The sequence below is a fragment of the Orcinus orca genome, chromosome 20 (genome assembly GCF_937001465.1).
Source record: "Orcinus orca chromosome 20, mOrcOrc1.1, whole genome shotgun sequence".
Lineage (NCBI taxonomy): Eukaryota > Metazoa > Chordata > Mammalia > Artiodactyla > Delphinidae > Orcinus > Orcinus orca.
The window spans coordinates 56717856-56730183 of NC_064578.1; the positions used below are offsets into that span (position 1 = coordinate 56717856).

Here is a 12328-nt window from a genome sequence, read left to right on the forward strand (position 1 = left end):
CCTCCCACACCCATCCTCCAAATGCCAGGCTTCAGGGACCAGCAGGAATGAGCAGTCTTCCCCCAAACTTTCCCCTGGGCTGGCTCCTTTTTGTCATTAGCCTCTCATCTCCTGGTAGAGGGCTGCGCAGCCCCGCAAATGCCACCAACCCCTTGTCAATGAAAATAATCAATAAATATATAATAAAAATAGAAAAGAGTTTTATTTGCGCCAAACTGAGGACTATAGTCCAGAAGACAGCCTCCCAGATTATTCTGAGAAATTTCTCCGGAGAAGCATGGTTTTCAGCACAGTGTTATATACTGTCAGAGCAAAGAACATTAAATAAGTCAGAGGTACATTTCTTCAAGGTTTCAAAACCAAAACCAAACTAAACAAAAACAGACCAGCGCGTATACAGCGAGTATACAGAGAGTCAGTATGGCCTTGGCACCTGGGAAGGGAGTCTTATTGAGGGAGGACCAGCATTGGCATCCCAGGAAGGGAGGCATTTAACCTTTCTTTTTAACATGTTCTTTACTTCTGGTCAGTGTGCCCTTTTCTTCAATAATTAAAGCAGATGTACAATGCATGTTTGACAGGCCACAAACAGGCTATTTTAGTTAGCATAAAATTCAAATTAACTCATGTAAAATGCAGAATGACTTCCCCATACCTTTTAAAATCCGCTTCATAACGTTCATCATTATCTGAGTTAGCTGATGCTTTTATTCATTTACATGTTTAGGGCTGGTCTTGTCAGAGTCGTTCAGAGCTTTTTAATTTATTTTATTGATTTATTATTTATTTATTTATTTTAATAAAATAAATTTTATTTATTTGTTTTATTGAAGTATACTTGTAAATACTTGATTTACAATGTTGTGTTAGATTCCAGATTTTAGTAGGAAGGCTTTCAGCTTTTCATCATTGAGTATTATCTTGCCTGTGGGTTTGTCATAAACAGTTTTTATTATGTTGAGATATGTTCCCTCTATACCCACTTTCATAACTTTTTATCATGACTGGATGTTGAATTTTATCAAATACCTTTTCTGCATCTATTGAGATGATCATGTGGTTTTTTTCTTTTCTTTTGTTGATGTGGTATATCACATTGATTGATTTGTGTATGTTGAACCAGCCTTGTGACCCTGGGATGAATCCAACTTGGTTGTGGTGTACAAACTTTTTTATGTGTTGTTGGATTCAGTTTGCTAATATTTTGTTGAGAATTTTCCCATCTACATTCATCAAAGATATTGGACTGTAATTTTCTTTTTTTGGTGGTGTCTTTGTCTGGTTTTGGTATCCGGGTGATGCTGGATTCATAGAATGTCTTTGGGAGTGTTCCCTCCTCTTCAATCTTTTGGAAGAGTTTAAAAAGGATTAGTATATAAGTTCTTCTTTGTATGTTTGGTAGAATTCACCTGTGAAGCCATCTGGTCCTGAACTTTTGTTTGTAGGAAGTCTTTTTTTTTTTTAAATTACAGATTCTATTTTATTTCTAGTGATTGCTCTGTTCAAATTATCTATTTCTTTTTGATTCAGTTTTGGTGCACTGTATGTTTCTAAAAACTTGTCCATTTCTTCTAGGTTGTCCAATTTGTTGGCATATAATTGTTCATAGTATTCTCTTTTTTTATTGCATTTCTGTGGTATCAGTTGCTATTTCTCCTCTTTCATTTCTTATTTTGTTTATTTGGGTCCTCTCTCTTTTCTTCTTGGTGAGCCTGGCCAAAGGTTTGTCAATTTATTTTACCCTTTCAAAGAACCAGCTCTTTGTTTTATTGATTTTTTTCTATTGCTTTTAAAAATCTCTATTTTATTTCCTCTCTGATCTTTATTTCATTCCTTCTGCTGACTTTAGATTTTGTTTATTCTTCTTTTTCTAATTCTTTTAGGTGGTAGGTTAGTTTGTTTGAGATTTTTCCTATTTCTTGAAGAAGGCCTGTATCACTATGAACTTCCCTCTAAGAACTGCTTTTGCTGCTTCCCATAGATTTTGTATGATTGTTTTCATTGTCATTTGTCTCAAGGTATTTTTAAATTTCCTCTTTGATTTCCTCCTTGACCCATTGGTTTTTTAGTAGCATGTTGTTTATTCTCCATGTAATTGTTGTTTTTCTCATTTTTTTTTCCTGTGGTTGATTTCTAGTTTCATGCTCTTGTGGTCAGAAAAGATGCTTGAAATAATTTCTATACTCTTTTAAATTTGTTGAGGCTTGTTTTATGCCCTAGTATGTAATCAATCTTAGAGAATTTTCCATGTGCACTTGAAAAGAATGTGTATTCTGGGTTCTTTTGGATGTAATGTCCTGAAAATATCAATTAAGTCTAACTGTTCTATTGTATCATTTAGGATCTCTGTTGCCTTATTGATTTTCTGTCTGGAAGATCTGTCCATTGATGTGAGTGGGGTGTTGTAGTCCCATTGATTTCCGCCTTTATGTCTGTTAGTATTTATTTCATGCATTTGGGTGCTCCTATATTGGTGCATATATGTTGACAAGTGTAATATCCTCTTCTTTTATTGTTATATAGTGTCCTTCTTTATCTTTCCTGTTTATAGCCTCTGTTTTGTTTGATATGAGTATTGTGACCCCTGCTTTCTTGTCATTTCCATTTGCATGAAATATCTTTTTCCATCCCCTCACTTTCAATCTATGTGTGTCCTTTGCCCCAAAGTGGGTCTCTTGTAGGCAGTATATGGTAGGCTTTTTTGTTTTTTTTTAATCCAACCTGCCACTCTATGTCTTTTTATTGGAGCATTTAGTCCATTGTCATTTAAGGTAATTGTTGATAGATATGTACTTATTGCCATTTTAAACCTTGTTTTCCCATTGATTTTGTATTTCTTCTTGTTCCTTTCTTTTTGTTTTTCCTTTTGTGGTTTGATGATTTTCTTTTGTATTATGCTTGTGTTCTCTTCTTTTTGGTTTTCGTGAATCTATTGTATGTTTTTTGATTTGTGGTTACCCTGTTTTTCAAGTATGTTAACATCTTCCTATATCTACTTGCTTGGACTGGTAGTCATATAAGCTGAAACACATTCTGAAAAAAAATAAACCCACTACATTTTCTTACTCTCCTCCCCCACATTGTATGATTTTGATGTCCTCTTTTACATCTGCATGTTTATCCTTCTGCCATTCATTGTGGTTATCAGCACTTTCACAGAAAATTTTGCAGAAATTTTTTTTGATTTTTTAAAAAATCTGTGCACTGGCTTATTTAAGTGATTTACTTTCCAGTTGTGATTTTCTCTTTCCTATAGAGTCTTGCTGCTTTTCTATTTAGAGAAGGCCTTTCAATATTTCCTTTGGGCTAGGTTTTACTATTGCTGTATTCTTTTACTTTTTGCTTATCTGAGAATTTCTTTATCTCTTTTTCTATTCTATTCTTCTTCTAAATAATCTTGCTGGGTAGAGTATCCTAGGTTGCAGATTTTTCCCTTTCAGGACTTTGAATGTATCTTGCCACTCCCTTCTAACCTGCAATGTTTCTGTAGAGAAATTACCTGATAGCCTTATGGGGGTTCCCTTGTAATTAACTTTGTTTTTCTTTTGCTGCCTTTAGAATCCCCTCTTTAACTTTTACCATTTTAATTATGATATGTTTTGGTGTAGGTCTGTTTGGGTTCATCTTGTTTGGGACCCTCTGTGCTTCCTGTACCTGGATATCTGTTTCCTTCTTTAGGTTTGGGAAATTTTCAGCCATAATTTCTTCAAATACATTTTCAATCCCCTTTTCTCTTTCTTCTCCTTCTGGTATCCCTATTTTGCATATATTGGCATGCTTTATATTATCCCATAGGTCTCTTATATTGCTTTCTTCTTTTTTTTCTTCATTTGGTTTTCTGTCTGCTGTTCTGATTGGGAGATTTCCATTATTCTATCTTTCAGATCACTTATTCATTCTTTTCCATATTCAATCTGCTATTTATTGTCTGTAGCTCATCTTTCATCTCACCAAATGAATTTTTAAATTTTTCTTGGTTCCTTTTATAGCTTCTAGTTTCTTCTTACAGTAATCTGCATTTCTATCAATATCTCTTCTTAATTCCTTCAGTATTTTCATTATCTCCTTTTTTAAATTCAGTGTCTATTAGATTGAGGAGGTCTGTTTCATTGTTTGTTCTTTCAGGGGAATTCTCTTGATCTTTTAATCTGGAGTGATGCCTCTGCTTCTTCATTTTACTTATATTTCTCTTACCCTATGGGTTTAGGAGGAACAGTTATCTACTGTGGTCTTAGAGGGCTTTTTTGTTTGTTTGTTTTTATGTTGGCTAAACATGCTGCATGTCTTGCGGGATCTCAGTTCTCTGACCAGGGACTGAACGTGGGCCATGGCAATGAAAGCACCAAATCCTAACCACTAGACCACCAGGGAACTCCCAAGGGCTATTTTTATATGGAATGTCCTTGTGTAGCCTGCATGGTTTTAGTACTTTTGGTGCGAGGGCTGCTTTTAGTATGGATGCCTGCTGCGTCTTTCCTCAGTGTGTGCTGGCCATTATCTGCTTGACAGGGGGTGTGACTGGTGTTGCGGTGACCAGAGCCTGCCCTGGATAGTGAGTGGGGCCTCCTCTTTGGTCTGTGGTTTTCACTGCCCTGTTGGGGTAAGGGCATGCTCCCTAGTTGTTGGAGTAGAGGCCCCCAGACCCATTTCTAAGCTGTGGGGTGAGGGGGGTGGGATGGGAGAGGAGTCAGTGAGTATTCCTCAATTGGAGCTGCCCATCAGGCAGCACGCTGTGGTGTCACTTGTCACCTGTCGTGTGGGCTCACAAAGTACACTGTTGTTGGCACTGCCCTCGGCCCTGCCTCCACTGCGGGAAGGCAAGAAATCAGCCCAGATGTCCCTCAGGTGCTGTGTTCACAAAACTACAAGCACAGATTTATAGACACTGATCCACTAAAGTCAGGTATCGGGACTGCAGCGGAAGCAGCCCAGACTCCAGGCCAGCCACACAGCTGCTAATGCCAGACTATCCCAACTGTGGGAACACCTGCAGTCCACTTGGCTGTCCTGCAGGCACTGAGTTTACAAAGGTGGTGGCAGTAATGTAAATCCAAGGTGTGGACAGCCGCTGAGGATCAGCTCTGATTTCAGTCCCGCCTCCACTCTGTGGCCAATCGCTGGTGCTTACACATTCCCACACTCCCAGAGGTCCGAGAAAGAGGCTGGTATGGTGGGCCCTCCCCTTCCCAACATCGAATGAAACTGGTCCAGACCTCCAGCACCACCCTGCATGGGAAACACTAAATGGACATTCTGGGCAACTTGTTAGTTGGCAAGAGCTAACAGAGACAACCATGAAAGTCAGGACTTTGAGTTGGGGGAAAACATCTGGAAAGGGGAGGTGTTTCCTCATACTGAAAAAAAGACTGGGGTCCACTCTAAAAATCACCCTCCACAGGTCTGTCAGGGGAGAGGTGCTTCCTTCTAAAACAACTTTCCCTGCCCTGGAGTTCTCTGCTCATTTTTCTCTAATTTTGGAAGCACTGTTTCAGTCCTAGGGATCCACATTTATTCTTTTATAAATTTATTTATTTAGTTACTTATGGCTGCATGGGGTCTTCATTGCTGCGTGAGGGCTTTCTCTACTTGCGGCGAGCAGGGGCTACTCTTCATTGTGGTGCGTGGGCTTCTCATTGGGGTGGCTTCTCTTGTTGCAGAGCACGGGCTCTAGGTGCACAGGCTTCAGTAGTTGTGGCTCACGGGCTCTAGAGCGCAGGCTCAGTAGCTGTGGTGCATGGGCTTAGTTGCTCTGCGGCATGTGGGGTCTTCCTGGACCAGGGCTCGAACCCATGTCCCCTACATTGGCAGGCGGGTTCTTAACCACTGCACCACCAGGAAGTCCCCACATTTATTCTTAAGACCCTGCTCCCTGTTACCATGCCAACTGCACCAAAGGAACTGAACCTTTTATTTAAATGTGTGGACCAAATGTCTACTCAGTCATAAAATGATCAAAAGGCCAACCAGAGACCCACAGATATATCTTCGGGTCTACTTTCATGGGTCACAATTAGAATTTTGAACCAGGGAGGTGGTGGAGGTGAGTCTGGTAGATGCGAGGTCCAGTCCTGACCCTGTGACATCCTTCCTGTGTGATCTCGGGCACCCCACGGAGCCTCCCAGAGCCTTGGTTTCCTCATCGGCAACATGGGGATGGTAGGGTATCTACCTGCTAGTGCTGAGAGCCCGAGCACAAGGTATAAAAGGCTCAGCAGGGTGCCTGCCTATAGGAGGCCCTGGCAGCCCTCAGCCCTCATTCTTGGGCTGGTCCACCACGGTTTCTGCAGGATCACCCCCATCAACAGGCTCCTCCTCCTGGTCAGAGCTCAGGTGTTGAGTCAGGTGTGGCAACTGGGCAAAGGTGTCCCCCACCTTCTCGTCAGCGTGTGTCCTCTGGTGTCGAATGAGGGCGGAGGAGAAGCCGAAGGCCTTGCCGCAGCCGCTGCACTCGTACGGCTTCTCCCCGGTGTGCACAATGTGGTGCTGGATCAGGTAGGAGCGGTTGCTGAAGGCCTTGCCGCACTCAGGGCACGCGTAGGGCCGCTCGCCGGTGTGTGTGCGCTGGTGCAGTGTCAGCGACGAGCCCTGGCTGAAGGCACGGCCACAGTCCCTGCACCGGTAGGGCTTCTCTCCGGTGTGGACCTTCTGGTGCTCAATTAGGGAGGACACGTGGCTGAAGGTGGTGCCGCACTCCAGGCACTTGTAGGGCCGCACCCCCGTGTGCACGAGGTGGTGCTGCACCAGGTGCGAGCGGTTGCTGAAGGCGCGGCCGCAGTCCCGGCAGGCGTAGGGCCGCTCTCCAGTGTGCATGCGCCGGTGCTGGCTCAGGTGCGACACCTGCGTGAAGGCCTTGCCGCACTGCGCGCACGTGTATGGCTTCTCGCCCGTGTGGATGCGCCGGTGCTCGGCCAGCGAGGCGCTCTGGCTGAAGGGCGCACCGCACTCGGGGCACGTGTAGGGCTTCTCGCCCGTGTGCACGCGATGGTGCTGCGCCAGGTGCGTGATCTGCGTGAAGGCCTTGGCACACTGGCCACAGGTGTAGGGCCGCACGGCAGTGTGCGTGCGCTGGTGGCGGATGAGCGCCGAGGAGAAGCGGAAGGCCTTGTCGCACTGTGCACACACGAATGGCTTCTCGCCTGTGTGGATGCGCTGGTGCTCCAGCAGGGAGGAGTGGTTGCGAAAGGTCTTGGCACACTGGCCACACGTGAAGGGCCGCTCGCCTGTGTGCACACGCCGGTGCTGTGCCAGGTGCATGGGGCGCATGAAAGCCTTGCCACAGTCCGCACAGCTGTGTGGCCGCTGGCCCGTGTGTGTGCGCCGGTGCGCCGCCAGGTAGGAGCCCTGGCTAAAGGCCTTGCCGCACTCACCGCATGTGTAGGGCCGCTCGCCCGTGTGCGTCTGCCGGTGCAGCATCAGGTGCACGCTCTGGCTAAAGGCCTTGCTGCAGTCGGGGCAGGAGAACGGCTTCTCCCCCGTGTGGGTTCTTTGGTGCAGGGTGAAGGCCGAGCAGTAGCTGAAGGCCTTTCCACAGTCCTGACACTTCCACGGCTTTCTGGTGCCACCACCTCGTTCCTCCTCCTCCTCTGCGCTGGCGTCTGTGTTCTTCTGGTTTGGGTTCTTTCTTGGTGCACTGCGCCTCTGGGGCCTGCAGTCAGCCTGGGTAGTTGTGGGGCTCGATCTGGTCCTGGGGGTTCTGGTGCATTCATCATGCTCTGGGATGCAGTCCTCAGTGGGGTCTTCCTCGTGGACCTCCTGGTTCTCCCGGCCATCCCTGAAATGACCTTCGTGTTTCGGGGTTTCTTCCAACTCAGAGTCTTGCTGGACGGCAACCGTCAAGAGTCCTTCCATCCCGGCTTTGTGAGCTGCTGCCTCGATTTCACATCTTCGTTACTGGATGACAAAGAAAGAGAGGGAGGGAGGGAAAGAGGGAGGGAGGGAAGGGAGGGAAGGAAGAGGAGGAAAGAAGGAAAGAAAGAAAAAAAGAATAACAACAAAAAACCAAACAGGTTTGTCACCTGTCCCGGGCTGGAAAAGGATCAGTGCAGGGTCTGTCTACTGACAGTGTGGGTCACATCATGCTTTGTTGCGGGACCATCCTGTGCCTTGTAGGATGTTGAGCAGCGTCCCTGACCTCTACTCACCGGATGCCCCCAGGTGTGACAACCAAAACTGTTTCTAAACCCTGCTGTTATGAGTTCAATTGCGTCCATGCAAAAGATGTACTGAAGTCCTAATCCCTGGTGCCTGTGACTACGTGCACGTGTGGAGAGCAGTCAGTGACCTGCTTTGGGTTCAGCCCCCTGGGGTGGGTGGGCCAAGTGGGGCCATCCTAGGGGTGATGAGTTTCTCCTGGTATCACCAGCAGCACACCCCTCCCTGAAAGACCCTGCTCCCGTGGGTCCAGAGGCCCTGTGTCCGTCTCCCCCAGCCGCGACCAGCTTCCAGCTTGCTCCCTGCTGTGTGTAAAGTCACACTCACAGGCTGAGCCTGAGCCTCCCTCAGAAGGCTCTGAGCTCCCCTCATCCCCCTGGTGCTCCCCACCCCAACCCCAGCAAAGACGAGCTACAGGTGGCGGCGAGCAGGTGTACAGGAAGGTGTACACGCACAGCAGGTAGAGGAAGCCAGTGAAAGTTTTCACAGGTGGGTGGGCCACATGTCCGGACCAGGAGGAGACATTTCATCTTAACTAGCACACAGAGCACGACAGCCATCAACACAGAGATCCTGATTTCCACTCTGAAATCAACACCGCTCCACCCTAGCCCAAGGCCCAGCAGCATCAGCATTGCCCGGGACAAGTGCAGCGCTCAGGCCTCTCTCCAGGCCTGGTAACTTGGAATCTGCCTTCTGATAAGAGCCCCGGGTGGTTTGTGGGCACAGGAACATCTAAGAGGCACTGGTCCCGGCCACTCTGAAGCCAACTCGGGTGTATTATTATAGTGGCCAAAATAACCAGCACCTGTTGAACACAGACCTATGTACCCATCACCCTTTAAGCTCTTTTATTCCTCAGTGAGGCTCCCAGAAGTGGCAATACCAGGACCCACACCTGGGCTGCCCAGCTCCAGAGCTTTTGCTCTTCCTCTCTCTCCCAATTAAAATCACTAATGGCAGGACTTCCCTGGTGGTCCAGTGGTTAAGACACCAAGATCCCAATGCAGGGGGCCCGGATTCGATCCCTGGTTGGGGAACTAAGATCCCACATGCCGCAACTAAAGATCCCGCACGTCGCAACTAAGACCCTGAGCAGCCGAATAAATAAATACTTTTTAAAAAATCACTAATGGCTCCATAAATGCCACACTCCTCTCCATGGCCTGCACAGCATCTTCCTGACCTCAGCCTCTACAACACCCTCACCTGCTCTGGGCTTGCCCTGCTCCAGCCAGAGGCCTCCTCCCTGTTCCACAAACACTCCAGGCATGCTCCTGCCACAGGGCCTTTGCACTGGCCGTTCCACCTACCTGGAATGCTTGCCCCCCAGTGCAGGGCTCAATGAGCCAAGACTTGGAGGAAGTTATGGAGCGAGGATTCTGGGCCGTGAGCCCAGCAAGTGCAAAGGTCCTAAGGCAGGACCATGATGGAGGTGATGGAGGAACAGTTAAGGGGCTGGGCAGGGTTGGGGGGCGCTGGAGAAGAGTGATCTAGGCGGAGAGCAGGGGAGATTAGATATGGCAGGGTGAGGGCCAGACCATGCAGGGTCTTTGTGCAGAGGTGAGAACTTTGCTGGTGGGAGCCAAATGGGGCCAGTCCCAGTTCTGGTGCCACCCCCACAGGCAACCCTCAGGCTTGAGTGGGGCCTGACTGGGTCCCCAGAGCAGGCAGTGGTACCCACCTCGTGGGTTTGGGAGCATCGGGTCCTGTCCATGTCACTCAGGCTGTGGCTCCTGCCATGGCCACACATGCCTCAGTGGGTCCAGTCAGCATCTGTGAGGAAAAGAAACAGGGACCCCTGAAGGAAGATGCTGGGGCAGGCGCAGGTGGGTGGGTGAAGCAAGAACGCAGGGTGTTTCCTCTGTGTGCACGTGGGGAAGGTAAGTGGATTCAGGGTGGGGTACACCTGGGCCAGTCAGGTGCACAAGCAAGCAACCAAAAGGGAAACAGAGACATGCTCAGAGGCAGACACATGTCACATCACACACAGACACACACATGGAGTTGCATGCACCCACACGGGGAGGGGGCTGTTATACCACCCCCTGCCTTGGCCCTCAGATGCCCTTACACAGTCACCCATATGCTGTGGCACAGTCCTTCCCATACACAAGGAGGCAGGCGGTCTCGCACACCCACTCAACTCCAAGCGCGTCTGCGGTCACGCCTGCCCATGCACACATGGGTACACACACAACAAAGTCACACATGCCGCCCTGCTCAACGGGCAGGCCTGGCCTGGGTCACCACCCACAGTGGCACCCCTAGTCACACAGAGTCATGCGGTGGGCAGAGCTCCGCACATATCCAGAGCCGCAGGTTTGCAGGGTCTCCCCCACGCGCAGACACACACACACACACACACACACACACACGCAGCACCCCCACCCTCGCAGTGTCTCTCATCAATATCCTGTGCACAGCCCTCCACTCAGGCACACCCTGACCATCCAGCTCCATGCTGGCAGGCACACCCACCCAGCCACCCTACGCAGTTGCACAGCCAGGGGTGTGGAATTATACACCTCACACCCACCTAGGAGAACAAGTTCCACACATGCCCAAAGTCACAGATAGGCAGAGGTCCCCAAATGCTCAAATTCACAGGCACAGGCCGCTAGGGTCAGGCACGTGCAAACATGTGGTGACACTTGGGGACGGACTCACATGAAGTCTCATGCACAGATGGGACAAGCGGGCCTACACGCACAGTGACACACATAGCTATACGCCCGCACCGGCACAAAGTTCTGGAGTGGCACGCAGGGCAGGACTCACACGCACAGGAACACGCCGCTGGAGTCGGGATCACACCGTCACACACACACAGGGGACAAGCGTACACACAATCGCGCATGCGCACCGCGGCGCCCGCGCCTCCAGGACCATCTCTGAAGGCCTTGGGCGGCTCCCGCCGAGCCTGGCGGGTTTGGGTCAGTTTCTCCACGGTCTCTGGCCTATCCGGCCCACGCGGAGCCCCGGTGACCCCTCGTCCGGCGGTGGCGCGGAAGTGCGAGCCACACAGGTCAAGGTATCAGCCACCACAAACTAGCCCAAGCGCTAGGCCGGCCCGGACTGCGCGTGCGCACTGGGAGAGTTGCGGCTCGCTCGGGTCCGTCAAGAACTACAACTCCCAGAAGGTGCCGCGCTGCGCCTGCACAGTGACTCGGGCCCGCAGCGCCGGTGTACGGAAACTACAAGTCCCAGAAGGACGTGCGACCGTACACAGTGGGATGATGAATCTCAGCGGCTCCGGGAGCCCGAGGAGGGCAGGGCGGCTGGGGGCGGGGCTTGGGCGTGTCTACCCGAGCTCCGCTCACCACGACCTGGGCGCCCTGGTGGGCGGGGCCAGTAATATGGGGGCGGGACTCTTCTGCTTCAAGGAGGGGCGGAGTCCACAGGTGAGGGTAAAAAGACCCTTAGGATCAGAGAGTCTAAGTGAGTCACCCCAGGCCACACAGCACAGAAAGGGCTTGAGCTGGAGTTTGCAACCCACAGTTCACCCTTAAGCCATGGAAATCATTTGTCTCAGAGATATGATGTAATTCTAGACCAGAGGGAAAAAGGTGACAAATCCATTGACGTGGGCAAACGATTATAGTACAGAACTCGACATAAGAGTCGCTATTGGCCTGCTGTTTTTTTGTTTTTTTGTGTTTTTTTTCGGTACGCGGGCCTCTCACTGCTGTGGCCTCTGTGTTGCGGAGCACAGGCTCCGGACGTGCAGGCTCAGCGGCCATGGCACACGGGCCCAGCCGCTCCGCGGCATGCGGGATCCTCCCAGACCAGGACACGAACCCGTGTCCCCTGCATCGGCAGGCGGACTCTTAACCACTGCGCCACCAGGGAAGCCCTGGCCTGCTGTTTTTGTAAAGTGCTTCTCCATAGAGTTAGGCTTCCTAAATTATTCCCTTCATAGGATTAGCCTTCATAAATCCTTCCTTCGGCCATTAGAGAAATGGGCACAAGCTCATTTTTAGATAGTTGGGAAAGCAGAGAAACGTGTGGATATACAATGGGAAGACGTATGTATGTCACCAGAATCCACATGCTACAGATTGTGAGATACTATATTATTTTACATACTCCCAAGGCTGCCCGTTAAACCATGACACCTGCTTTTTATTGTTTTTAATTGAGGTATAGTTGATGTACAATATTATATGAGTTTCAG

General features: G+C 49.2%; 1 protein-coding gene across 3 annotated transcripts; it reads right to left on the minus strand.

Annotated features, from left to right (window-relative positions):
- Positions 1 to 180: 180 nt before the first annotated feature.
- Positions 181 to 11230, minus strand: ZNF835 (zinc finger protein 835). 3 transcript variants are annotated; one of them, XM_049703296.1, is made up of 3 exons: positions 11018 to 11230; positions 9836 to 9927; positions 181 to 7890 (listed from the first exon to the last, which is right to left on the minus strand). In XM_049703296.1, the coding sequence occupies exon 3, from the start codon at positions 7846 to 7848 to the stop codon at positions 6247 to 6249; it is 1602 nt and encodes a 533-aa protein (XP_049559253.1). In that variant the 5' UTR covers positions 7849 to 7890; positions 9836 to 9927; positions 11018 to 11230; the 3' UTR covers positions 181 to 6246. The 3 variants fall into 3 exon arrangements, with proteins under 3 accessions (XP_049559253.1, XP_049559255.1, XP_049559254.1); XM_049703298.1 differs by having other exon boundaries at positions 10998 to 11230; XM_049703297.1 differs by having other exon boundaries at positions 10893 to 11230.
- Positions 11231 to 12328: the final 1098 nt, after the last annotated feature.

Coding starts and splice junctions, on each gene's coding strand:
- ZNF835 (XM_049703296.1), bottom strand. CDS start 7,848: ATGGAAGGACTCTTGACGGTTGCCGTCCAGCAAGACTCTGAGTTGGAA.